The following is a 26773-nucleotide window of genomic DNA, read 5'->3' on the forward strand; positions in this document are numbered from 1 at the left end:
AGATTTCCCTTTCATTCCATAAGCTTAACAATTCGTACAATGGGAAAATAACTGACCCTGAATCTGTGGCTAGTATCTGTTTCACCCAACACTAGTGCTCCGTGATCATAGCCATTTATCTCTAAAGCTAACCACTATTTGTAAAAGCCACAACCACGTTACCATATTTGTATTTATAATTTAAATCGTATAACGTTATTTCGCTGCATATTAAATCACTGTAAATACTAATGTAAATCATTGTGTCGTTGTACATATTGTGTATAGTTTATAACGTTAGTAGCTAGCTAGCTTGCTAGTCGGCATTCCCGAAACTCCTAACATGCCCCGATTTAAAATGGTTCTCTCTTTGTATATCTTTGTCCTCACAAACAAAGTATTCTGCCAGGGAACTTATGGACACGACAGTAGTAGTAGTTATAAGGTGTTTGAGCTTGTAACGTTAACGTTAGTTAGCTATCGTGGTAGCCCCTTTCGTGACTGTGATGCACCGAGTGTAAACATAATGCATAATGACATAATGCTAATGTTAGCGGTGTAACGTTAACGTTAGCTAGCTAGCTTGGTACTATCAGCTGCCCGTGACGGAAAAAAGGCGACAGCCTAACAGAACAATAGCGCTGCCTACTGGTAAGTGTAGTTCTTTTTTTACGACAAATTAAAAAGCTTATAACTACCTTTGTTTCAACCAAAAATGCTTAAACAATCATGTTAGTGGTAGAAGGGAACACATTTTGTGCAAAAATGGAAAGCTTGCCAATGTTCATGTGGCAGAATTGTTACAATAGCCGATAATCCATTTTCCCAATGATAAATCCCTATACGGGTGGAACAACCAGTGATGTCAGACTACACCTCTAGAGGCTGAAAAAGGTTATTTATTTTAATCATTTGTTGAATTATATCATCTTTTACCAGTCTAAGAATGTAAATGATACCATTTTGATTCAATACAATAGAAAAGTACAATAATTTGTACTGGGAAACTAAATACCATCAAATACATCATACCATCAAAACTAAGACAAATATTGTTACATGACACACCAACGACACCTCTTCTCTCAAATGTTCCACTGCAAAGATACAAATGGTTGAAAGGAAAAACAATGGCTATCACATTATTAAACAGATTGGCAAACCCCCTCTGTAACAGCATACATACTCATTTTTAAAAGTCCAGTAAGGTTAATAGCATCAAACTAAACTGATTGATTGAGCTACATAAATCCAATATAGTCTACAGTCCACTTCCAACAGCTATCATTAGGCTTTAGTAGTTTTGTGACTTGGGTTACTGAGTCACTGAGGTCTTTATCAGAAAATACTCACTCTTCAGACATATAATAAATATATACATTTCAATGCAAGTAAAATGGCATACATTACTATTAAAAAAATCTCCTTTCTCCAAACTCCAGCGGCATTCAATGTCACTATGAATTGAAAATGGGGACCCTGATGTAAACAAGACAAACGTCTTTCTCTGGTCTGCATCCCCTTAACAATTGTGTGTATTAAGCCGTACTGTATTGTACCCATTCTGCAATCTGTTAAATAAAGTTTTCATTAATTCATTCCTGCATGCCTGAAATGTTATATGCGAGACTCCATCAAAACGCCAGGGGTCGCTGTCGCACTGAGCTTTTTGCGATCGGGGGAGTTGTTCCGGCGAAAAGATGGCCACATTTGACGGGGTTGAAAATGTTGCGTTTATAATTTATCATGTCTATCTCGTTGTGTGAGGAGGGCCAACTACTACATCGTCGCCACCAGTATTGTATTGTGCCAAGTAGAGCATCTTAATCGTATTGCTGAGTGATTAACGCGGGACATCTGGATTTGGGAGCTCGTATTTATTAGTAATCGTCCGTCGTCCAGTTGTCCGCACAGCAACATTATTGCCTCGGCTGCCCAGCTGTCCGTCCAATTTCATGGTGAGTTGCCATATTACTCTCTCTCTCCCATTTTAAACCTGTGCACTTTCTCTCTCTCACCCAGTCTGAACGGTTGTACATCTTTGTCTGAACCTCAGACACGAATCCGTGACATTTCTAACGTGTAGAAAGAAACCGTCTCCACGGTTTCAAAGCAAACGTCTGTTTTTATATTGAGCACAAGTGAGGAGATGATGCAAAACGATCCTTTCTTTCCACTCTCGTTTCCCGGCTTGTCTTGCAAGGCTATTGATTGTAATCTGTACCGTGAAATAAAGCCACTTATTATTCTCACTAACTCCCCCATTCTTCCCCCCAAAGAAAGCAGAAATGGCAGCCCCTGTGAATGTCCAGAATCCCAGCAAGACCTGGGAGCTGAGCCTGTATGAGTTACACAGGACCCCCCAGGTAAGCAAATCGTGTGTTTGGTGTAAAGAGAAAAATATAAAAAGGACAATAATTCCATTAATAATGCCATGTTGGAATGTACAGGAACCCGCCTGTTTGAGCTACATTGAATCCCACAGGAAGTGTACTTTCTTCAACCCCCTGGTGGCTACTAGAGGCCCTGCACGTAATGTTGTTGTTATTATTATTATTATTATTATTATTATTATTATTATTATTATTATTATTATTATTATTATTATTATTATTATTATTATTATTATTATTATTATTATTATTATTATTATTATTATTATTATTATAATAATACTAGAAATGTGATGTCGTGGGCTTGAATCGTGTGTCTGGACCTCATGTCACTGCTCTAGTTAAAACTATATAGGAAAAATAACAGCAGAATACCAGATAGTGGTGTTATTGTCTTATTATATATTTTGTATCATATTGTTCTCCTTCAGTCATTCCTACAGCTGGGGGCCAATTGCAGATCACACATCATCTCGCTCCTTCCAGAGTGTCTACATACTGACTGTATATTAATACTACAACTCTGTACATACATCTGACTAGCACTATACTCGGTAGTAATAATTTATATATGTTCTACTCAGTTTAATCACCTGTACATTGTATATTACTATTGTACTTTACTGTTACATTTGCACTCTGGTCGGATGCCAAACGTCTTCTTGTTGTACTGTACTTGTGCTGTGTGATGACGATACATTTGAATCTAATCTAAAATCTTTGTCTGTGAGTGATGTGTTGTTGTTGTGACTAACAGTGTCTCCTGCCCCCCCCCCCCCCCCCCCCCCCCCCACCAGGAAGCAATACTGGACGGCACGGAGATAGCCGTGTCCCCCCGGTCCCTCCACAGCGAGTTGATGTGTCCCATCTGTCTGGACATGCTAAAGAACACCATGACGACCAAGGAGTGCTTACACCGCTTCTGCTCCGACTGCATCGTCACCGCACTGCGTTCAGGGTGAGGCTTAGCAACGCACAGAACACCCAACAACTAAAAACTGAGTGCCTCGTTCGTAGCCTCTATAATAAAGGTTTATGGTACTATAATGTGGGGGTGGAATTTGGGAATCACCAGAGGCCCCACGGTACGATATTATCATGGTACTAGAGTCACGATATTGCGACTTGTTACCTTTTTTCAACTGGAACGGAAAACTTTGTCAACATCTGCGATGAAAATATATATCCATCATCTGGTTCACCTCATTCCAAAAATGTTCATTGCAACAAAATGGGACTGTCAAGCAAAGGAAAAAATATGTAATATCGATACTTGGCGTCACTGTATCATATAGTATCGGCACGCAAAATATTGTGCTATATTTCTGTATTACCCCCCCACCGCTACTTTAACACTTTGGGTGCCGGAGGTTAAATTCATTATATACCATGGGTTGCCAGCTCTATTTGTCTATGGAGAAGTTCCCCTTCTTTGCAGGGCTATAACTTTTTAAATCCTATTGCTAGATTGCCATTATTAGGGCCCATTCAAAGTCCTATATGTATTGTTCAGGGTGAAGCAACGTTAAACTTTTTCATTCACATATTCATACTAAAATATGGTCTAATGCAGGGATCGGCAATAGGCGGCCCGCGGGCCAACATTGGCCCGCCAACAATAATTTCTGGCCCGTCAGATTATTTTGAGAATATGATATTTATTTGACGCACGGGAAATATTCACTCGGGACGCCAGGGTGTCTTTTATTGTGAAGCTGTATCTATCTACCGGCAGTCATCAAAAGCATGTCTGTCACTATAGCCAATTGAAATGCTAGAAATGGTCAGGTGGACTGGGAGAACCAATGGAATAGTCCCACCGGGCCCTGTGTCTCTTTCCCTAACGCACTTTCACTTTCGCGTTCGAGATGCGACTCGCGAGCGAGTTGAAGAAAACAAAACAAACATCTTTGGATAGCAACGGGGAAATATAACGCTTCTTTTAATAAACAGGAGCCATACTTAAAATACGGGTTTATCGCAACAGGTCGGTGATTCTTGCGTGCCGAGCCGACGTCCTCTCTGCATAATATGTGGCGACAACAACAACAACAACATTAACAACGAGGCAAGTTGGCAGATAAAGTAGCTGCATTCAACGCCAATCTGGAATTGGAGGGCGGCGAGTGGATATGACATGTTTCAAACATTAGCAGGGATTTTGGAGGACTTAACAACAAACAAGGAGGTACAATATGGTGAGTCGTGTTTTCATGCATTCTGATCTGTTCATCACCCGCCGGCGCCGCGATGATCTGCAACAGCTGAGAGCTGTTCATGAATGAATGGATGAGTGAGAACTTTGTTTGGCGGATTGCAGAGTGGGTGCAGTGCAGTGCGGCGCAGTGCACACGGTTGTTGGGGGGATGCAGACCAGAGAAAAACGTTTGTCTTTTTTCAATATCAGTATATTAAATTAGCCATTGTTTTTGATCCTGGCCCGCGAAGCAACGGCTTGGGGAAAATCTGGCCCGCCGCAAAACCTAATTGGCGATCCCTGGTCTAATGTATAAGTATGTTTTCATCTCTTTCTGCAGCTTTCTCCAGAACGTGATTTATAGCTCCAAATGCATTATATTGATGATGAAATACAGTTTGATAGCGATCTGTGCCAGATAATAAATTTCAACGGCACGTAATTCTGGAAGTTACTACACGTCATCTGATGTTGACCGGATGGCCGAGGGGGCGTTTATAATTCCGTGGGCAGCGTTATACCATTCATCTAATGTGGGTCAAATGTTCATCATAGCAGTTAGTATCGTACACATTGAAAAATAACGCTGAATCTTACCGTATCTTCCTCGCGCCGTTGGGCGATGAGCGTGGAACAGACATATTCCTATTATGGGATGTAGAAATATCCGGTCCATTTCCAGGTTGTATAATAATATATACGTCCAAATCATGTTGTTTTTTCGAGTTATTTGCAGCGATCGATGTTCACTGTGTGAAGACTGAGTCTCTCTAACATTAGCGAGTGCCCGGACCACATATGGAGTGAGTCCTGCCGGGTTAAAGGTAACATCCGTTTTTTCGATCTGCCGATCAGCCACCAGATGGCGGTCTTGAACCGCTAGAGGATTGAGAGGAGATCACACTTGTGTCTCAGGGCCCCCGGAAAGGAAATATGATTCCGATCACAGATTTTTGAAATATTGATATCAAAGACGAGTTACAGCGTCTTCGGCAACTTGAGCATGGCGGGGAAGGACGCCTAAACTCGTCCTTTGGCAACTAAAGTGTTAATGGAAGTACACAAGTTCATTCTCGCCCTTTTTCCAGGGTATCTGCGGGGTATTAACCTGTTAAGCTGTATTTTCAGAAATTTCACCTAAAAGTACATGCCCAAGTAAATGGAAGATTGCTCCACTTCTACAAGGTCAATTTGCACGTGCTTGGTATCTAGGAACATCTATGGACCTCTGGGAATGTATTCCCAGTGTCAGAAATATTGTGTCTGTTACTAGGCTTGAGTAAATTGTGATGAACAAAGGAGAATATAAATTATGATTTTCCTTTGCATCTTTGCCGGTGAATAACGCCATGCTAACATTGAGGTTCTTCTCACTGAGCTCATTCATCACCACCTTCTTGAGATCAAGCGTACAAAAAATCTAAGCAAATTAATAAAGGGAAGATGATTAAACAAGGATTTGTAGATGCAGTAATAATTTAATCCATTTGAATTATACATTCAAAATTGAATTATGAACTATAAATGACCTTATTATGGCCAGGTCATACATCTATGGATAGGGGAAAATCTCCTCTTTCCAATGGCAGTGTTGAATCTGGATTTAGTCATTTCCTCACGGTTTTACGATCAAAGAGAGCTAGAATTCGCATTATTCCGATAAATTCTTATTTTCGGAAAACTTTAAAAACCTTGGTAAACAAACGTGGTGAAAATATACACTTTGACTGCTGTTTTGTTAGGGTTAGGGTCTTTACTCTTGGCTACACAACATTAATTAATACGCTCTGTATTGATCGATTTATGATAAAACAGCAGGGCCTTACAGCTTAAATTAAGAAGTATTAAATTAATAATTTTCAATTTAAGGCCTTACGTTATTAAAAGGTCTTAAACTTGATTTGCTCAGGTATTACATTTTGGGGGGGGGGGGCTGTCGGAAGATTTAATAATATTAAATCTAATATTAAATATATTAAATGTTTTTGTATTGAAGCTGTTCGTGCGTCTGGCGAGAGCTTGTATGGAACGTGTGAGAATTAAAATTGGCACGCAAGTGCAGCTGCCAGTTCAGTGTCCCTATGTGTGTTTGATCATTTTTTGCTAGTATGGTTGTGAAAGTGGTATTAAAAAGTCTTACATTTAACTTGCAGATACCATGTTTTCACACAAGCATGTATACACAGTATGCATGCACAGACACATGCACACAGCATGACCAGTTGTGACAATTTTTTAATATTATGTTCCCTTCCTCCTCCACCTCTCTTCCTTCTCTCACTCCTCCCCTCCTCCTCATCTTTTCCTTTCTCCTTCTCACTCCTCCCCTCCTCCTTTCTCCTTCTCACTCCTCCACCTCTCTTCCTTTCTCCTTCTCTCACCCCCCCCCCTCCTCCTCCACCTCTCTTCTCTCACTCCTCCCCTCCTCCTTTTCCTCCACCTTTCTTCTCTCACTCCTCCGCTCCTCCTCCCCTTCTCCTTTTCCTCCACCTCTCTTCTCTCACTCCTCCGCTCCTCCTCCTCCCCCTCTCCGTGGCTCTACAGGAACAAGGAGTGTCCGACGTGCAGGAAGAAGCTGGTGTCCAGGCGGTCGCTGCGTCGCGACTCCAACTTTGACGCTCTGATCTCTAAGATCTACCCCAGCCGGGACGAGTACGAGGCCCACCAGGACCGCGTCCTGGAGAAGCTCAGCAAGCTGCACAACAAAGAGGCCCTGAGCTCCAGCATCGAGGAGGGTCTGCGCCAGCAGGCGCGCTCCAGAGAGAGGTGGGACAGGGGTTAAGAGGAAGAGACTATGTCGGAGGGAGAGGGGTGTGTGTGTCTGGGCTGTTCGATTATGGCAAAAATCATAATCAAGATTATTTAGATTGATATTGAAATCACGATTTTTAAACACAATTTCTCATTGATTAAAGAACATCATATGACAACAAATTTGTTTTTACCTTTCTTCTTGACTAAAGGCTGCCTTTCTGTCATCTTCTACAAGTTACCAAAGACATTTCAAAATAACTGGAGAAACGTGCCGTAATCGCACAATAATAGTTTATCTCGATTATCTTGTTGTCATGATCGTGGGAAGCCAAAACTGTAATTGAAATTGAAACTCGCCCAGCCCTAGTGTGTGTGCATGCATGTGCGCGTGCCGGGACACAAAAAGTGAATAAAATCCACACATTGGAAGGCCTGGTTATAGGAAATTACATTTTACATTCACACCCTCCTCTCTCACTTCTTATGTAATCCCTCCCTTCCTCTTCTCCCTCTCGTCGTCTCCACCAGGGGCCAGCGCGTGCGGAAGCCAATCCAGGAGAGCGACAACACCACCTTCAGCGGAGGCGAGGACAACAACGGCGACGCCCGCTCGCACCTCTCGCACGAGTCGGCCCCGTCGCACGCGCCCCTCCCGCCCAGCCACACGCCCTCGGAGGCCGGGCCCAGCCGCAAGCGGCCGCGTGTCTCCGAGGAGGGCTCCGGGCTCGAGGTGGACGGCGGGAGCCTCACCCCTCCGCTGCGGCGCCACAAGGAGGGCCCGGGCTCTGAGATCGAGCTGGTGTTCAGGCCTCACCCGCAGCTGGTCAACGGACAGGAGTACAGCCAGACCAGGTGGGAGAGAGAGTCCTGCTATGAAGACACGCTGGGTGTTCCCTGCCTATCTTAAAACTATATTACTATAATTATATTATAACTTTTTATATGTTTCTGGAATAGGGCTGCAACAGCTAATCGATTATAATATAAAAAAATAAATAATAATAAAAGGTCCAACTATTTTTAGAATGGATTAGTTTGGTCTGTGTTATGCTGCACTCCATGGCCTATTGTTGAAGCCATTTTATGTAAAGTATAGCAAAGCCTGGTGACACTTAGTTTGTTTTGTTTTTTATTATTATTTAAATTGTTTAGCTCCTTTCAAACTGACAACTTAAACAGGTTTTTGTAAAAATAAAAAAAAATAAGTGCACTCTTGTTTTATAACCGTCAATGTGCAAGTTACGAAATGAGGAAATCGTTTTTAGCATAGAATTTAGCCTTTTTTTTTTTTTTTTTTCATGTTATTCGATTAATCGTTCCAGTAATCGATAGATTAACCGACTATCAAAATAGTCGTTTGTTGCAGCCCTAACCTGGAATACATGAAAAGAAAATCACATTCATTGTAGTCGAAGAAAGGAGTTGTGATAAATGGGCCTGATTTCAAACCCCGCTCTCTCTTGTGATTGGAGGATCAAGAATAGAGGGTGGAGTTTGAGATGGTCACTGAATTAGGCACTTAAAAAAACAGAATTCGATTTTTAGAGAATGCTGCTAATCAAGGATCCATAAATAACAAACTTCCTGTCCATAACATCTGAAATAGTGTAGTGGTTTCGGTCATTTTTATGGAAAGATCCCAACTTTCATGCAGGCACACTTTGGTTTGAATAGCGTCATCTTTGCAACGGTAGTGTAACCCTATGGCGCTATGCTGTCTCTCATTTGATTATCCGTTGCTGAACTCTCCTTGTATGTTGTAATCAGTGTTGCAGTGCTGGTATAACTCGGTATAACGGCGTTATACCTCGCTCACTGAGGCTGAAGTACGCGCAATCGCTTTTTACATGGCATTATCCAACCGGACTCCCGGAGAAGCATGCAGCTGCAGAGCCGCAGAGCCAGCGGCGCTCTCTGGGCCGCGCGCTGACGGCCGCGCTGTGAGGCAATAGTATCCAGCTGCAGGACGAGAGCAGCCAAAAAAAACTGTGCATGCGCGCGCACACGCGTGGAGCGTTTGACCTACTGTCAATTTGCCACTGCACCACTGGTTGTAATTATCTCTCTTGACTCTTGTGCCCTTTCTACAATTAACTGTGTCTGTTTGTCTCGTGTGTGTGATCAGATATGTGAAAACCACAGCTAACGCCACAGTGGACCACCTGTCCAAATACCTGGCCCTCCGCATCGCTCTGGAGGAGAGACAGACAGACGGGCAGATGGAGACGGTGACAGAGAGAGCAACCGAAGGAGGAGGAGGAGGGCAGGGAGGTGGGGAGGAGAGAGGAGGAGGAGGAGGTGGTCTGAGAAACGTCAGTGAGAAACAGTACACCATTTACATCACGACGACGCCCGGACAGTTCTCTGTGAGTACCGGCCTCAGACCAATGACACTGCAGCACACACTTTGTCAAAGAAAACAAACTGAAATACTTTAAAAGGTAGAATCTGTAATGCCGTCAAACAGCCACTTCTAGGCAAGAGGGCACCTTTGTTTTTATTTGGTCTGATGTGTGGGTTGGAGTCGAGCGTGGATAGGGAAAGGGTTGTTGTTGCTGGCCACACACGTAAATTACTATATAGCTACTTATATAATATATTGTAAACAAAATGTGAATGTAAGATGTCATTTCATATTACCAAGCAGGGTTCTTTTGCCTAGAGGTCGCTGTTTGAGGACATTACAGATTCTACCTTTAAACATTTACATTTTGTCATTTAGCTGACTCTTTTATCCAAAGCGACTTACAAGTTCTGTACGACAAGTCACTTGAGGGTACAACTCTTTCAGCTGAGTAACAATGATCATCAAACAGTGCTGAAACTTGAGTTTAATTATATACATCCTCCTGCCCTTTTCTACCACCATTCCTCTCTGTCCTGTCATCCTTTACTCCTCTCTCTGTCTCTTTCCTTTTCTCCTTCCCTGTTCTCTCTCATCCTGTCTGTTCTCTCTCTCATCCTGTCTGTTCTCTCTCTCATCCTTTCTGTTCTCTTTCTTTCTGTTCTCTCTCATCCTGTCTGTTCTCTCTCTCTCATCCTGTCTGTTCTCTCTCTCTCATCCTGTCTGTTTTCACTCTCTCATCCTGTCTGTTCTCTCTCGCTTTCTTTCTGTTATCTCTCTCATCCTGTCTGTTCTCTCTCTCATCTTTTCTGTTCTCTCTCATCCTTTCTGTTCTCTCTCGTCCTTTCTGTTCTCTCTCTCTCATCCTTTCTGTTCTCTCTCTCTCTCATCCTTTCTGCACTGCTTCCTCTCTTGCCCCCCCCCCTCTCTCTCTCTCAGACGCTAAATGGTTCTCTGACTCTAGAGTTGGTGAATGAGAAGTACTGGAAGGTGAGAAAGCCTCTGGAGCTCTACTACGCTCCCACCAAGGATCAACAACAAACACCACCACAACAACAACAACCACAGCAACAACCACCACAACAGAAGTCCCCCCAGCCGAGAGAGGGCTGAGGAAGAGGAGTCTTCTTCATTGCGTACCGAGTGTCTGCACTTTGCCGACACCAAGGAGATCATTAATACAGAAGTCCTTGAGCTGAAAGAGGAATTGAGATCTTTGGAAAATCTGGTCTAGACATCGACAGAGAAACGATGACATTTCCCTTTTTTCTTTTTTATATTATTATTTTTATTTATCCTTTTTTTCTTTTTTTATATTTATCCTTTATTTAATCACAACAAGGCTTGGCAACAAGGCGGAAATTCAATTCACCAACCACTGGGACTAGGATTATATTTAGACCAGGTGAATGTGTCGTGATCCTTCTGCCCAAATAAGGGCGGGTGGTTCCCTCCATCTCCCACGGTGTTGGAAAATGAATGGGTTATTAAATTGGCTTCATCTGTGGTTCACACTTTACCTCTAATATCGATGTCTCTCTCTGATAAGGCAGAGGGTTTTGAAATTCAATCGCTAGCCAACACGAGCTCAGCACAGCACAGTTCCCCTGACGTCACCAGCTGAGGGGGCTTGTGAAACTGCAATATCCGCTCCTTAGTGTTAGCTTGGCTCTTAAACATAGGCTGGTAAGTAAAACACATATTCCTCCAGTAACACTTAATTACTGTAAATGACAATTTGCCAATCCCAAGCTCCGCCCTCTTGTAGTTTGACAGAAGAAAGCAACGCTTGTGATTGGAGGGTCAAGAAAAGAGGGCTTGGGATAGGTCAACGGTAAAGGAAAACGCCCCTAGGCAGAAAACACAAGGAGCCGGGGCTTTGCATTTGAATCGTTTTCAAAATGACGATGATGCTTAAAACCCTTTCACTACCACACTACCAAATGGTTAACCCTTTCACTGCCACACGACAAAGTGTTAACCCTTTCACGACCACACTACAGAATGTTAACCCTTTGGTAGTGAAAGGGTTAACCTTCTGTAGTGTGGTCGTGAAAGGGTTAAGCGGTATATTCTTGCGAACGCAACTTATTTTTAGAATGATGGTCCCGGTCGCCTGATAACTTCTACCAACGGATTTCCAGTTCTGCGTTCTGCGATCTGATTGGCCACTGACGTTTCTGGTCGTGTGACATCTCCGGCAATCGTGTGACGCCTGTTTCTATCACCGGTTAAGCTTAGGCACTCTTTCGAAGTTGGTTAAGGTTAGTTTGTCTTAGAGCAGGGCGATGGAACACCAGCCCTGATTCCAAACTCTAACCTTAACCAAATTCGAAAGAGTCGCCTAAGCTTGCAGTGATAAACTAGGCGTTAGGTAGTTTGCAGGCTGTTCGAGGCGGAAATGGGCGCGTCACGCGATTGGGCGCACATGTCACATGACCAGATACGTCAGTGGCCAATCAGATTGCAGAACGCGGAACTGGAAATCCGTTGGTAAAAAAACTAGACTCATTCCGGTCAGCTCCAGGAGTTTTCTTTTTTCTTTTGTAATATTGAAACTTTGAGGAAGGAGGAATGCTGGAGGAATGCTGCTCTCTTCACGCTGTCATGTTTTCTCCTAACTACTGTACATGCTGTCTTTTTCAAGATACAATTTTAGAGGCCTGTCTTAATGAGCCCTTCCAAGCCCCTTCATTGGCCATAGTCACACAGTGGCCATTTTGCTCTTATGTCATGCTCTCGTGCAGTGGTGGCAAGTATTATGTATTCAAGTACTGTACTTAAGTAAAATGTTGAGGTACTTTACTTGAGTATCATTCTAGGGAACTTTGTACTTTTACTCCACTACATTTCAAATGAATTGTTGTACTTTTTACTCCACTACATTAATCTGAAACCATCGGTTACTAGTTACTTTGAAGAAACGGATTTTGCATAGAAAACATGGCAAAACCACATACCACTTTAACATGACCTTTAGAGGTCAATGGTTAAACACTCCCAGGCACTGGAATACATGAGCATTATGTAGAATGCATCCTTTTACTTTTGATACTTGCATTCAATAATACTTACTTCTCTACTTTTACTTAAGTAGGATTTTGAATGGAGGACTTTTACCAGAGTAGTCATTTATCCGGTTATTTCTATTTTATTTTCACTGCTGTCAGGTTGGGATTCCTTTCCACCCTGTTCCCATTTAGGAATGACATAAGAGTGGCCGCCGTGTGACTATGGTCGATATGACGTTCAAAGTGTTTTTTTGCACCAGTGTTTTTGTTCCTGAGAAATTGGCACCTGCCCCTTTGAAGTATTGTTTAGTGATATTTTTACATGCTGATGCAGGGTAAACATAGGTGTAGTTAATAACATTAGTTAGGGTTCCGGTCCATTCAGGTGTGCCAGAACTGAGACAACATGCCCTGGCGCCCGCAACACCTACATGGAATGGAACCCTGATTAATGTGATTAACTACACATATGTTTACCATCTCATTGGCATGTGAAAAGGGCCTATACCAGTGGATGTCTACAAAGTGCGAATGAAACCTAAGTGCTAGTATTGAGAAACTGAACACTTTGAAAGAACCTTTTTCTGATCAATTGGTTCGTAACCCCATTGCAAGGGCGTAGCTGTGTTCAGCCCACCTGAACAAAGGGCTTAATTTTATAAACCAATGAGAAGTCGTTGTCAAAGCTGGATCACCCAATTAGTAGGCTACCTGTTCCTGAATATTGCTTCTGTTATCTTTGGCTATGTGACCAATAAAAAGAATACACAAGCCTCTGGTTCTTCACTTGATAGGTCCGGTTTCTTTGAGTGGCGGTGCATTTCACACCGTTAGTACTTAGTAGCCTGCAAATGCTGCTGACATACAGCTTGTATGATTAGTGTTGAACGGACCAGGTGCACCTGATTTCTTCTGGGCCCATGTATACATATATCAGATTTCTGGCTACACCACTGACCATTGACTAGCTGTAGCATTGCTAACAGGAAGCTGGTGCCAATTCTTCTAGAAATCAAAACAGTAATTTAATTTCATTGAAGCACTTTGCTGCTTATGAGAGATGTCTTTTTCTTCATCTTATCACCTTTCCTGGTTTTCTTTTGAACCTACCACACTACAAAGGGTTAATGCTTTCACTATCACACTACAGGTTAGCCCTTTTGCTAACACACTACAAAGGGTTAACGCTTTCACTGCCACACTACAAAATGTTTCACTGCCACTACAAAATGTTAACCCCGACTACCACACTACAGAAGGTTAACCTTTCACTACCAGAACGTCTGTAGTGTGGTAGTGAAAGGGTTAATCTTCTATAACGTTGTAGTCAAAGGGTTAACCTTCTGTAGTGAAAGGGTTAAGCAGCTTCAAACTTAGAGAATAGAATGTAGTTGTATTTAGGATATACTGATTCTGGCACTTCATTGGAGTCGTTAGCCCCTTTCGTGACTTGCATCGCAGTCACGAAAGGGGCTATGTTGTCGTTATGGCATGACAATATTGAGAGGTAATGTTTGTTTTATGCCAAAGCCATTACATCAAATTGAATATTTGACTAATTGATAAGATTGGGGTCTCTTTAACAGATTCTGCATATATGAATACCTGACGACATGTTAAATATATTCATAACAGCTTCCCGTGTGGAACAGGGGATTAAACACTCAGTGGTACAGGATATTTGTTTGGGCTGAACATGGGGTGGTCGGTAAATTCCTCGTTTTCCGTTCCTAAAATCAAAAGTGTAACGTAATGAGGCACCGGCCCCTTTGAAGTCTCACCCCTGGCTGTATTGCACTTTGTAGACATGCCTAAGCCCCCCCCCTATAGCTCTTTCCCTTCAGTCTTATCCGACACTTTATATTTTCTGCAGGCGTGTCATCGGTTTTCTTACCGTACCTCAGTTGTGATCTTTGTACAATGTTGAGAATGCAACATATTCATTTAAAATGAACGCAGTGTTCCTTTCAGTTGCGTGTGCACACTTTTATCCCATCAGCACAATAAAACTTAAAATCATATGAGTGTCATATCATCTGTTTGGGAAGTAAAACTAGCCTGCGGCCAGATTCCAGTTAAGTTAGGTAAATTCCACTAATGTTAGGTTCTTTAGGGGGAAGCCAACGTATTCTGCACACTAAAAACAAATGTTGCTAATAAAATGTAAATGCTTTGTGAAAATTGTAGCGCCAAATAACCCTGCCGACATTGTGCGTTAACTCGACATGTCACATATATTAAATGTTGGCATGACATTCTCCCTCATATTGGTCCTCCTAGCGTGGGTGAAGGGATTGAATAAAACATTTAATCTGACAGGTTATCATGATTCAACCCCCACCCACCACTAATTTCATGCACGATCTTGAGTTTATAATTCACGTCCGGGATGGCTGTGGTCATCACTGTTCCTGTATGAAATTTGTCATGCCAGATACTAGCGTATACAGGAGAGTACTAAATGCATTAGCGACTGGATAACAAAAGGCAGGTCTCATTTGACCAAATATTTGTTCATATTAACAAGGGGTGGTGTTTCATCTCAAATCTATTTAAGGAGGGATGCATACATTATGTTTATGATTCAAATTCCATTAGAGACGACAGCGGCTCAGGAGGTAGATGGTAATCTAAGGTTACCGGTTTGATCCCGGCATGTGGTCGCCTCCACCGGGTGAGGCATAAATTGTAAAACGCTTTGAATAAAAGCGCTATATGTAGTTCATTTACCAAACTTCCATCACCACTACATACAATTAAACTAACCAATTCCTCAACATGAGCTCCTATACAACTTCATAGCTTTTGTCTAAAGCATCTTACAGTACGAGTTCAAACATTTGTTTAGCATGGGTGGCCCCAGAGGGAACCAAACCCCTAACCCTGGAAGTAGTGGTCAACAGTCGCCTCACAGCAAGAATGTTCTGGGTTCGAATCCTGCTTCATTGGGGACCGGGTTGCCAGGTAGGGTATCTCCCGGGCCTTTCTGTGTGGAGTACTGGAGTTTGCATGCGTGTGTTCCTATGAGTCGCCCATCTCGCATGAGTTTGCTGCATGACAATGTAGCACTGTGTGCTACAAATAGATGTGTGCTACACCATTTATTAGTTGCAACAGTCCCCAGCACCCAACCATTTATAAATCGACAACAAAGAAAAGAAGAGGCTGCTGAATAAGAACAAGGCAAAACATAGGTTTTGGTAACTGAGGCGTTTTATTGACGCAGGAATTTACTTCTTCTTGGACACACCGACAGTGCGACCACGACGTCCGGTGGTCTTGGTATGCTGACCACGCACACGCAGACTGGAAGACAGAAGAGGACCAGCAATTAGACACAATAATCAGCCACAGGCGACTTCCAAAGATGTGTGGCTGAAATGTGCCGTTTAACTTTAGGGAAAACATTTGATATATGGCAAATACAAAAATGTGACGGATAAACATATCCCGATATGACCCGATATCACTTTCTAACGCTCTGTTGCCCATTGATACGTTTTCAGTTCACGTGTTCAATCAAGCGATTGCTAGAAAGATTTATAGACGCAATTCTGCAGACACTTTTATTATTGTACAATGGTCGTATTGAATTGTGCATCGAATAGCGGGATAAGCAGACAGGAATTAACGATGCAAAACCTACGAGGAAGCTAGAAGTATCAAGAACCTCAGGACTCTGAAGTCATCCATCTTAGGGCTGGGCGATATGGCCAAAAACGTTATCGCGATAAAATTATAAAATTATTTTCATATAACTCGATATCGATAATTATCGTTGATATAATTTCTGTCAAGTTTAATTAACTTCTTATGCCCGGCGCCGATGGACGGGCTATTAATAGACTTGTTTTGCTGCTGCGAATGTCTCGAGTTGATGTAGTCATCAGTCCGCGCACGTTAACAGTTAGCCAGAGCAAGCGGTGTATCCCATGACAATGTACTAACTATCACCTTAACACTTTGACTGCCAGGGGGCGTCTTTAGACGTCTTTGCTGGCCATGCTAAAGTTGCCGGGGGACGCTGTACGTAGTCTTTATATCAATATTTCAAAAATCTGCGATCGGATTCATAATGTCCCTCCGCTGGCCTGAGACACAAGTGTGATCTCCTCTCAATCCTCTAGCGGTTCAAGACCGCCATCTGGTGGCCGATCGGCAGATCGAAACCGGATGTCAACCTTTAACCCGGTAGGACTCACTCCATATGGGGTCCGGGCACTCGCTAATGTTAGAGAGACTCAGTCTTCACACAGTGAACATCGATCGCTGCAAATAACTCGAAAAAACAACATGATTTGGACGTATATATTATTATACAACCTGGAAATGGACCGACTATTTCAACATCCCATAATGGAAAACTGTCTACCCCACGCTGATCGCCCAACGGCCCGCGGAGACTGGGGTGAGTTTTAGCGTGTAATATTACCGTGTTCGACACTAACTGCTATGATGAACATTTGACCCACATTAGATGATTGGTATAACGCTGCCCACGGAATTATAAACGCCCCCTCGCCCATCCGGTCAACATCAGATGACGTGTAGTAACTTCTAGAAGTACGTCTAGTTGGAATTTTTTATATCGCGCTGATTGCCATCAAACTGTATTTCATCATCAATATAATGCATTTGGGGCTATATATCACGTTCTGGAGAAAGCTGCAGAAAGAGATGAAAACATACTTATACATTAGACCATACTTTACTATGAATATGTGAATGAAAAAGTTTAACGTTGCTACACAATGAACAATACATATAGGACTTTGAATGGGCCCTAATAATGGCAATGTAGCAATAGAATTTAAAAAGTTATAGCCCTGCAAAGAAGGGGACTTTCTCCATAGACAAATAGCGCTGGCAATCTATGGTATATCATTAATTTAACCTTAGGCAACCAAAGTGTTAAAATACTCTGTTCCGCCCCAATACATTGCAACGACGTCCACCGCATACCCCACACTACTCTAACCGTGGCCTCAGAATTCACGCCACACACCCACTCGGCACGTAAACTATAAAATAGCGGCGTGCAAGCTAATTATCCTAGCCAGCCTTGTTTACTACTAGAGTCCTACCTCTCTACCCAGAGGTGCAGTGCGGGTCTCCTTCGCTGTCGGCCATCTCCTTCACTGATTGGTTGTTAGTGTGTGTGCTCATATCCAAGCTTGGAAAATCGATATATCGAATCGTTTCATGTTTATTTCGAGGAAATAATTTATCGCGATAGTTATCGTTTTATCGCCCAGCCCTAATCCATCTAGTCCCTTCAACGAACCAACAACCTAAAAGGTCCCTGTATTCAAGTTCTCACCTCTTCAAGTTTTGAAGGCACAAGAAGACGTTCTTTTAACTCTGAAGTGCACTAATCAACATAAAGTATCAGCTTTGGACATCAATATTCCTTAATGGATGCACAAGACTTCATTTTGACCAGATGTAGTGTCTCAATAGGCCAAACATGCATTTAAGAGATCCGGGTTATTTTGTATGCCTTCTCTGGACCCTCAACTTAAAAATGTGGTGGGAATGCCAATGTCTGTAAAAAGAAAATGTGTTGCATGTCCACTCAAGGCACATTAGGGAACTCTAGGGATGCAAACTTGACCGTGGATATGCACACTCCAGGTAAGTGTTTAAAAATAATGATGTTATTTTTAGGGCTGTCAGTTTATCACGTTTAGATTAATGAATTACACAGCAAATCATCAAGTTATGAAAATTAACTCTTAATATTTTTTTTTATCTTTGACTGAATAACACCATGCTAAAATTTACCAGACCTGAAAAATCTAAGCAAATGAATAAATGGAAGATGATTAAACAGGTTTTGTAGATACAGTACTGAATTCTGCGATCCGGACACATGACATTTGAAATACAATTATAGAATATCAGGCCTAAAATAGTTATGCGATTAATTAATTACAAATCCTGTAATTAATTTAGAAAAAGAAAAAAAGGACAATACAAGTCTAATTTAGATTTCACTAGCGATTATATTTTAACTGATCTCCGCTTAACACCATTCACACTGCCATATATGTTTGAAAGGGGTGGAAAATACTCTTGATTGAAAGTCGTTTTAAAAGTTGCTAGGCACATGCAACTCAGCCTTCTGAAAACCACCGAGTGGTTTAACTTTCGCCCACACTATTACAAGCCCTGCACGTCAAAAACATCTGCATTCAGTTATCTCCCGGTTGCAGTAGAGTAATACAGTAACGTTAGCAAATGTAAACATGCAGTTGTTTTCACAAGGGTGAATTACCTATGCCTAGTGACTTTAAAAGTTTCATGGAGTATATTTCCACCCCTTTCAACATCAATGGCAGTATGAAAGTTAAGCAGTCGCGCACACACAATATTTTGAAGACTGGTATGATCGCTGGTAATTGCAAGTCAAAATTAGAGATCCTAGAAGAATCTTTCCTCTTCCATATTAACTTTCAAATAAAAGCAAATGTGTTTGAAATTTGGTCAAGAAAATGTATATCCAGTCATCTACTAGGTCAGAACTCTGTTGCCTACTCAATTTATACCTACCTACTGCTTTCACCATCTACAACGGCCCTACACTATATTTAATAGTAATCATAACTACCTCATATTATAGTCTACCCATATCTATACGATATAATGTACAATAGTGCTGGATATATACACATTTATATATACCGGTCCACACACATGTCTGAATATAATCATTCTATATACCTACTTATACACCTGCATAATGTATGATAGCATGTACAATAATGCGGTACATGTATATATCCACATCAGTCTGTACATACCTGCATATAATAATTTACATATCTGTAGATACTATATCTATACACATCTCTTACTAGTTAGGCTGCTGGCCAGTATGTCTTACTACCTTAGTGTCTTTATACCTGTATCACTGTACATATTAATACTACAACTCTGTACATGCATCCGATTAGCACCATTACTCAGTAGTACTAATTTATACCCAGTTTAATCACCTGTACATTGTATATTACTATTGCACTTTACTGTTACAACAGAGATGTAGGCATTACTAGGCAATTTAACAGGCAACTTAATCTGAATCCAAGTAATTGGATTAGATTAAAATGTATTGTCATTATACAGCACAAGTACAATGAAAATAAATGGCATCCACCCAGAGAGCGTTCAGGAGAGGTTAGATGCCGCTTTAGTGTGACCATTTGAGTTCCCCTTAACATTATCATTGCAATGTACCACAGTGACAAACATGGATCTTGTTGCAAAACCACATACAACTTCAACAATCTGGGTATACCTTGGACTTAAGAGTTAAAAATATTTAATATCAATCATTTGAGACAATAATCGCAGCAGCCGTACCCTGAATAGGCTGCAAGCTCTTGTGTGTAGTAATGACTTTTAATGAGCCTGGGGCTCTGGTCATGAGAATACAGTCACTTTAGGTGTGTATAGTATATTAGTAGACTGTGCTGCTTACCCCCAGAAGTGCCTGAGACCACGGTGAGCCCTGATCTTCTTCAGTCTCTCCAGATCTTCTCTCAGCTTGTTGTCCAGACCGTTAGCAAGGACCTGCAAACACAAAGCAGCCATGAGAAGACGTTTCCAAAACGTTTGCACATAGAATCCATTAGCGAGTGATGCATCAGACACTCAACTTCCACAATTGGACAAATTACTAAAATACTGCATTCAAAACAATTAAAGGAGACTGGTGGTCAGGATTACTGAATAATAAGGAGGGGAAACGTCCTCCAGCATACAGACTGTCTACTTTAATGTTTCAGCGAGTGGTTCCATGACTTACCTGGCTGTACTTGCCATCCTTTACGTCCTTCTGTCTGTTGAGGAACCAGTCTGGGATTTTGTACTGCCGTGGATTCTGCATGATGGTCACCACCCGTTCAACCTACAAACACCAAGACGACAATAGCTTCAAGAAAACGTAACGAAATCACAGGACTACGATACAACGCCAGGAAAGTAAACAGCCTGAAAGTTCTTTACACAAAGACATGGGGTAGTAATGTGACCACTAAGAGTTTCAATGAGTCATAAATGGTGCATTTATTTATTTGATCCAAATCACCCATTCACTCGCATTCCTGCACCGACGGCGGAGGCAAAAATGCACGATGCCAGCCTGCTCATCGGGAGCAGTTAGTGGTTAAGTGTCTTGCTCAAGGACACGCTGCCCGGGAGGAGTGAGAATCAAACCGGGAACCTCCTGATTACCAGACTGCTCTACCTTCTGAGCCACTGTTGTGGTCATACCAGACCATTAACAACTTTTTTTTTTTTCAGTTTTAAAATCACATGAAGGTGTGCATATTTGCTTTTAATTCTCACCACAAAATACACCTCTCGTAAAGACCAACCATAATCAGGTTATGGATCAGTCTAGCAAGTCAAAGACCATCGACCCGTCAGGAGTGTCAAAGCTATAAAGTCAATAGTAGATAAGTTACGTGCAAGGGCACGTTCACACCTACGTTTGTTTGAAATGGTCTGAACCACAAGTGAAATTGTTACTTTTGTTGCAGTTTGTTGTGACAAACTAACCAAACGTTCTAAACAAAGCCATGTGATCATGCAGGTCAGCCTTTTATTAGACATAATTTTGAATCCATATCTGCCAACATTATGCTGTGAAAGGGGGATTCAAGTTGCAGGGATATCTTTCATTTGGTTAGTTTTAACCTTGTTCCATTAGTCAGAGGCTGACTGCATACAGGCAGGTACATTTACTCTGGGTTGCTACTTGCCAGGCTGTGCAGAAACAATCAAGAGAATCTAATCTGGCAACACATCCCCCATACAATTTAGATTTACCTTGTTTTGGTAAATGGGATAGATATGTTGACAAAATGTGGGCTTGTTGAACAAATGTTATGAAATAGGGGACTATACATTTTCCAATTCACAGTCAGTAATTAATTACACAGCACTGTCTAAGATACGGTCATCTGAATTATGCATACATGGTGTTTGTCTAGCATCACAACATTATTTGGCTATTTTGAAGAATAACCAGCTACAAAAATAATAAAGTTATGAGAAAATCAGTTGGAACTATACGAGACCACAAACTGCACTAATCAGCTTCATTACATCATGCATGATTTTCTTAGTGTGGTTTGCATGCACACTTCAAACAGGCAGACCAGGGTGCGGTTGTTGGTGCTGCAGACCCACCAGGGTTCGATTCAAATGGACTTGACATTAAGGCTCTAAAGTAAAGACTTTTCACAACATTTCCAAAGCTTGTACCCCGGAAGACAGAACCTTTTACTTTTCATGACAGTGAGAAGCCTACATGCATACAAGATGCATTCATGCAACAAGACGCGTATGTACAGCTCCAGCTTCATGCATGTTCTTACCTCCTCCTCCGTGAGCTCGCCAGCTCTCTTGTTGAGGTCGATGTCTGCCTTCCTCAGGACGACATGGGCGTAACGTCTGCCAACACCCTGGGAAGCAGACAGAAAGAAACTAAAGTCTCAACGTTGATGTTTTTTCCTCTTCTCACTCACCCACTGCCTGAAAATAAGACTCAGGTACATGACTGTTTTAAAATGGCAACAACTGCATCTGTAAGAAATAGACTAAGAACTAAAGACCAGGAACTCTAATTTAGAAACCAGTGAGGGCAGATTACATGTCCTTTATTAAATGTAGACCCCCCCCCAAACAAGTCATTAAGCTTACCTTGATGGCAGTGATGGCGAAGACAATCTTCCTCCTACCATCAATATTCGTGTTCAAAACACGAAGAATGTGCTGGAACTTCTCGGGGATGACCAGAGACTGACAAAAAAAGAACAGAGTAACGATGATGTTTGGCAGCCCTGACTTTGGTTGGTTAATGCTGTTAGCAAGGCTTGCTACTCAGCTAACAGCATGACAGCTTCTCAGGGCCAATCATTTAACGTTAACTGTTGGAAGAGCTTGCAGTGCTGCCTTAGTTTCACAGCTTGAATAATTTGGTTGTTTGTGTCCATGACGCACAGACAGAATGTAAGGGGAGAGTTTGCAAACTACATTTATCACCAGTTGGCATTATTTAGCTAGTTAGCTTGCTACCCATCCATGGACGTGTACCCGGTTAGCATGGCCACCATACTAACAGCAATCACCTCGCATTTTGTTTTCACATACTAGACGTGTAAACATAAACTACAATAGTATTTTCGGCCACATTCATATATACTAGCAGACTGTGTAGATCAACGTTGCCTAGTAAGCACTATTCCAATGTACTGTGTACGTCGGCGCGGGCTAACCCTTAACATTTGAGCATCGACAGTAAACTGTGCTTTATATATGATGTTTCCATTGTTATGCCAACAATTCAGCAACGAGCCCCCAGGTCGGTTTGTCAAATACCTAACGATGGACTTTAATATGTCTAAAAATGTATTTTACACGCAGGATGAAGGCAGATTTGAAACTGTTTCACGTTGGTCAAATTTGGTTCTCACCATCTTGGGAAGTAGGTTCCGTGCGAAGAGGAAGCTCCTCTGTTCTCGCGATGGTTTTAGTAACGCTTTGAGAGTTGAAACAGGAAACGGGTCCATCATCTTTAACTGGACCGATTGACAAAATGAATAGCGTTTAACTCAAAGCACATATATTTACTGAGTAACCTTTACACGAAGAAAATACTTACTGAGTTTCAAACTCTTTTATATATTTAATTATTACGTTTAATTTTATGTTTATCGAGGTCAGATTTATAAAACATGGGGAAATGTATTTATGGTCCGTTTCCCGGGGAAAGATGAGAAGGACACTAGACTTGTAGTTTATCAACATTAGTGCAGAGATGGCGGAGGGAGTTGTCACAGGAGCTGGCTCCGATATAAACACAGATGTCAACCCGACTGAAAGCGCCATAGCCTATTTGCAAGATGACGAGGTAACTTCAGATACATTACCTTGTACTCATTTAGTTGGCGTAACAGAATATCCAACTATTTCTGTATATGACCGATAACAAACTACACTTGGCTGCATCATCAATTAATTGTAGTCCTAACGTCACAATCTAGTAAGTTTGCTAGCCAGTCTACTAGCAAGCTAACTAAACAACTAACGTGACCCATATAGGCTATCTGAATTACCATTGTTTCCTAGAATTCCATTTATTACAACATAAATGTCAACGACGACCGAACAGTTTGTTTGTTTGTTTCAGAGATTCGGTGCATGTGTCTTGCCTTTTGCATCATAGCCAGCTAACCAGTTAGCGAAATTTGATTAGCTTCACCTGCAATAATACTGAATACAGCTTCCTCATTTTACTGTAGCATCAGCCACGTTTACATGGACTGTAATAATCAAACTATTGACCGTATTCCAAAGAAGACGATAGGTGTTTACTGGTCTACAAGATACACTACACGACCAAGGTACCCATGTACATGTCAAAATACTTCCCAAAGGTCGGTGAATACCACGATCACAACACCAGAGGGAGCTCCACAAATCATGTTAAACCCAGATTCGGCTCAAATAAGGGACTAAACACGTTTCGCAATTATGCCACATCAATGTGGAACGCCCTACCCAAAGCTGTAAAGGAATGTGGATCACTACCCACTTTCAAAACCTCTCTCAAGGGACACCTACGGGAGACTGCAATTCAACACTGGCCCCTGTAAATATCCTAACCCAACCCCCTCCAATGTACAGTCATTTACCTAGTATGGTTTTGTCAATAGTCCAATGTACAATTTTGTTTGTTTGTACAGTGTCCCCCCCCCCCCCCCCTCAATGTACAGTTTTGCTTGTATATACAGTGTGCCCCCCCCCCCCAACCACCTCCAATGTAGATTACCCAGTATGGTTGTCAATATCCCAGTGTACCCAACCCCCCCCCCCACCCAACCTCCTCCAATGTACAGTTTCTACGTCAAATGTATATACTCCCTTTTCCTGACTCCTTCTGTATCACAAACAGTACTGTATTTGCAAATCTGGTATGTCATAAATGTATAGATGTAGCAGTACTGACTATCTGTATGTCATGTATGTCATATATGTCCTGATGAATTGAAAATGGGGGACCCTGATGTAAACAAGACGAAAGTCTTTCTCTGGTCTGCATCCCCTTAACAATTGTGTGTATTGAGCTGTACTGTATTGTACCCATTCTGCAATCTGTTAATAAAGTTTTCAATCAATCAATCAATCAACACAAGTTGGTTATGGAAATAAGTAACCCATTCATATTCCTTTGTATTATGTAAAGGAACATAATCTGATGAACAAAAACTCTAATCGACAAGTTATTTACAAAAGTCCGACTAAAATCGAAATACTCAACGTTTTAACCAGAACATGCTTACTCTGATTAAAACCTCATACAGAATAAAGTAATCAGAAAATCAGGAAAGAAACATGTCCCCTTTTAAGACTCTGATGATCTCCTAGTCTGTACTAGATTAACATGTTGTGCAACCTGTAGATATGCTTACAATAGATTGCAGGCTGCAGCTCTTCTTTGCTACAAATGCCTTTTCATGACTTTTTTCCTGTCACGATAGAAGGATGACGACAGAGATGTCTCTAACCTCAACCTGGGAGAACTGGACCTCACCACTGACCAGTTCATTCTGGACGAAGTGGACAGTGAGTTTTCGGTCATCCTCATTTTCAACTCAAATCCTATCATACTCTTGTGCCAGGAGGACATGTGATAATCGGACATAACATTTACCAACATGTTCTGTGTCTCAAGAGTTCATCCGCACCCCCCCCCCCTTTTACAGTTACTTCGAGTTTACATACAGAGATAAGCTATCATAAATACATCATAGAAATCCCAGCATTTAAAATCACAACAATAAGACAACAAGACGAGGGTAGACAAAAGCAAGGATAACAAAACAATTACAACACGTACAACTTGATCAACAATGATTAGTGATCAAGGTCTTACATTCTGCAATAGAGGGGGGGCGATTGTGGCCATTACCTCCATACATAGAGTTGTATTTTTGGAGTTGGGTAACACCTAGAACAGTGATAAATCACAGTAAGACACACTCATTAAACCACCTGTTATTGATGTAAAATATCTTGTCTCATTGAATTACTAATCCATGCCATTTCTCTCCCCCAGTTCACATCCAAGCCAATCTTGAAGATGACTTGGTGAAGGAGGCACTGAAAACAGTAAGTCTGTCATAACATGAATCACATGTTCCTGCTGCTATCTCCTTCTATACAACAAACCACTGGATTGCAGATAACAAGTAGCGATGTTACAGTATGTAGTCATGTATTTCTTGTTTCCCGTTTTGTTTTCTCCAGTTATTTCCTCCCTCATTCTGTAGCTGTGGTGGTCACATCTTTTTTTTCATCTTGTTTATATTAGCCATTCCTGTTACTAAACTATTCCTGTGCTATTAAAGTGGTAATCCTAGCGGTAATTATAATCCTGCATAATGTTGGATTTTTGCCTTCCATTTTGAAAATCCAGTGCTAGTTACGCAAACTACCGAGTCGTCTTCTGTTTATTCCAAACAAACCACTGTTGCAGGTGATGTAAAACACATAGCTTCCTTATTGCACTGGGGTGTTGTACCCGACACCAGTGTTTAAGAACTACAATGGCAGACGGCGGCACAATGGTGCAGTGGTTAACACTGTCGCCTCACAAGGTCCTGGGTTCGATTCCCGCTTGGGGACCAGAGTGCCAGGTTTCCAGATACCCAGGTGGGCTATCTCCCAGGCCTTTCTGTGTGGAGTTTGCATGTTCTTCCCGTGCTCGCTCCAGAAAAAGAGAAACTCAATGGAAAAACATGCAGAACACACTGACGCTGTGCTCTTGGCTACCCCTGGGGGGAAGGACGACGGGATGGAACAAGCGCAGAGAAGACATTTTATCGGCGACCCCCCCCCCCCCCCCCCCCCCCCCCAAAATGCATCTGTCCTATGTGTCTCCCATCGCATGCGTGTGTCGCTGCATGACTACGTTGCAATGTGTGCAATGAATAAAGACTTCTTCAAGTCCAGTTTAAAATGTTAAAGCACCTTTTGTGTTGTATCAATTGGCGATAGAGTAGCAAAACAAACATTTATATTT

General features: G+C 41.8%; 3 protein-coding genes across 6 annotated transcripts in view; 2 read left to right on the top strand and 1 right to left on the bottom strand.

The window, feature by feature from the left end:
- The first annotated feature begins 1675 nt into the window (after positions 1-1675).
- LOC311226361 (E3 ubiquitin-protein ligase RING2-A-like) lies at positions 1676-13450 on the top strand. The gene is made up of 7 exons (XM_084311790.1): positions 1676-1937; positions 2259-2345; positions 3170-3330; positions 7114-7335; positions 7852-8175; positions 9449-9689; positions 10607-13450. The coding sequence occupies exons 1-7, from the start codon at positions 1935-1937 to the stop codon at positions 10778-10780; spliced, it is 1212 nt and encodes a 403-aa protein (XP_084167916.1). The 5' UTR covers positions 1676-1934; the 3' UTR covers positions 10781-13450.
- Positions 13451-15873: 2423 nt separating this feature from the next.
- On the bottom strand, positions 15874-23216 carry rps18 (ribosomal protein S18). The gene is made up of 6 exons (XM_084313172.1): positions 23163-23216; positions 22390-22488; positions 22065-22151; positions 20489-20590; positions 20162-20253; positions 15874-15984 (listed from the first exon to the last, which is right to left on the bottom strand). Exons 1-6 carry the CDS (start codon positions 23163-23165, stop codon positions 15909-15911), a joined length of 459 nt encoding a protein of 152 aa, XP_084169298.1. The 5' UTR covers positions 23166-23216; the 3' UTR covers positions 15874-15908.
- Positions 23217-23506: 290 nt separating this feature from the next.
- Positions 23507-26773, top strand: part of vps52 (VPS52 subunit of GARP complex) — a gene marked incomplete at its 5' end in the record, with an annotated part of 63655 nt that continues 60388 nt past the window's right edge. For 3 of the 4 annotated variants that reach the window (XR_014619598.1, XM_084313135.1, XM_084313136.1), the window contains 3 exons: positions 23507-23599; positions 25230-25314; positions 25808-25860. Coding sequence is in view for 2 of the 4 variants with exons in the window: in XM_084313135.1 (XP_084169261.1) it covers positions 23507-23599; positions 25230-25314; positions 25808-25860 (231 nt within the window). Of the gene's footprint in view, positions 23600-24049; positions 24093-25229; positions 25315-25807; positions 25861-26773 lie in introns of those variants that run through there. The other variant, XM_084313137.1, reaches the window with a different exon arrangement.

The sequence above is a fragment of the Notolepis coatsorum genome, assembly GCF_963971535.1.
Source record: "Notolepis coatsorum genome assembly, chromosome: 4".
In the NCBI taxonomy this organism is placed as follows: Eukaryota; Metazoa; Chordata; class Actinopteri; order Aulopiformes; family Paralepididae; genus Notolepis; species Notolepis coatsorum.

What these genes read in the sequence shown, in the direction of transcription:
- LOC311226361 (XM_084311790.1), top strand. An exon ending in AGTTACACAGGACCCCCCAG is followed by an intron (nt 2,346 to 3,169) that starts GTAAGCAAATCG and finishes CCCCCCCACCAG; the next exon opens with GAAGCAATACTGGACGGCAC. An exon ending in CAGGAGTACAGCCAGACCAG is followed by an intron (nt 8,176 to 9,448) that starts GTGGGAGAGAGA and finishes GTGTGTGATCAG; the next exon opens with ATATGTGAAAACCACAGCTA.
- rps18 (XM_084313172.1), bottom strand. An exon ending in TCGCCATCACTGCCATCAAG is followed by an intron (nt 22,152 to 22,389) that starts GTAAGCTTAATG and finishes TCTGCTTCCCAG; the next exon opens with GGTGTTGGCAGACGTTACGC. An exon ending in AGGATGGCAAGTACAGCCAG is followed by an intron (nt 20,254 to 20,488) that starts GTAAGTCATGGA and finishes TTGTGTTTGCAG; the next exon opens with GTCCTTGCTAACGGTCTGGA.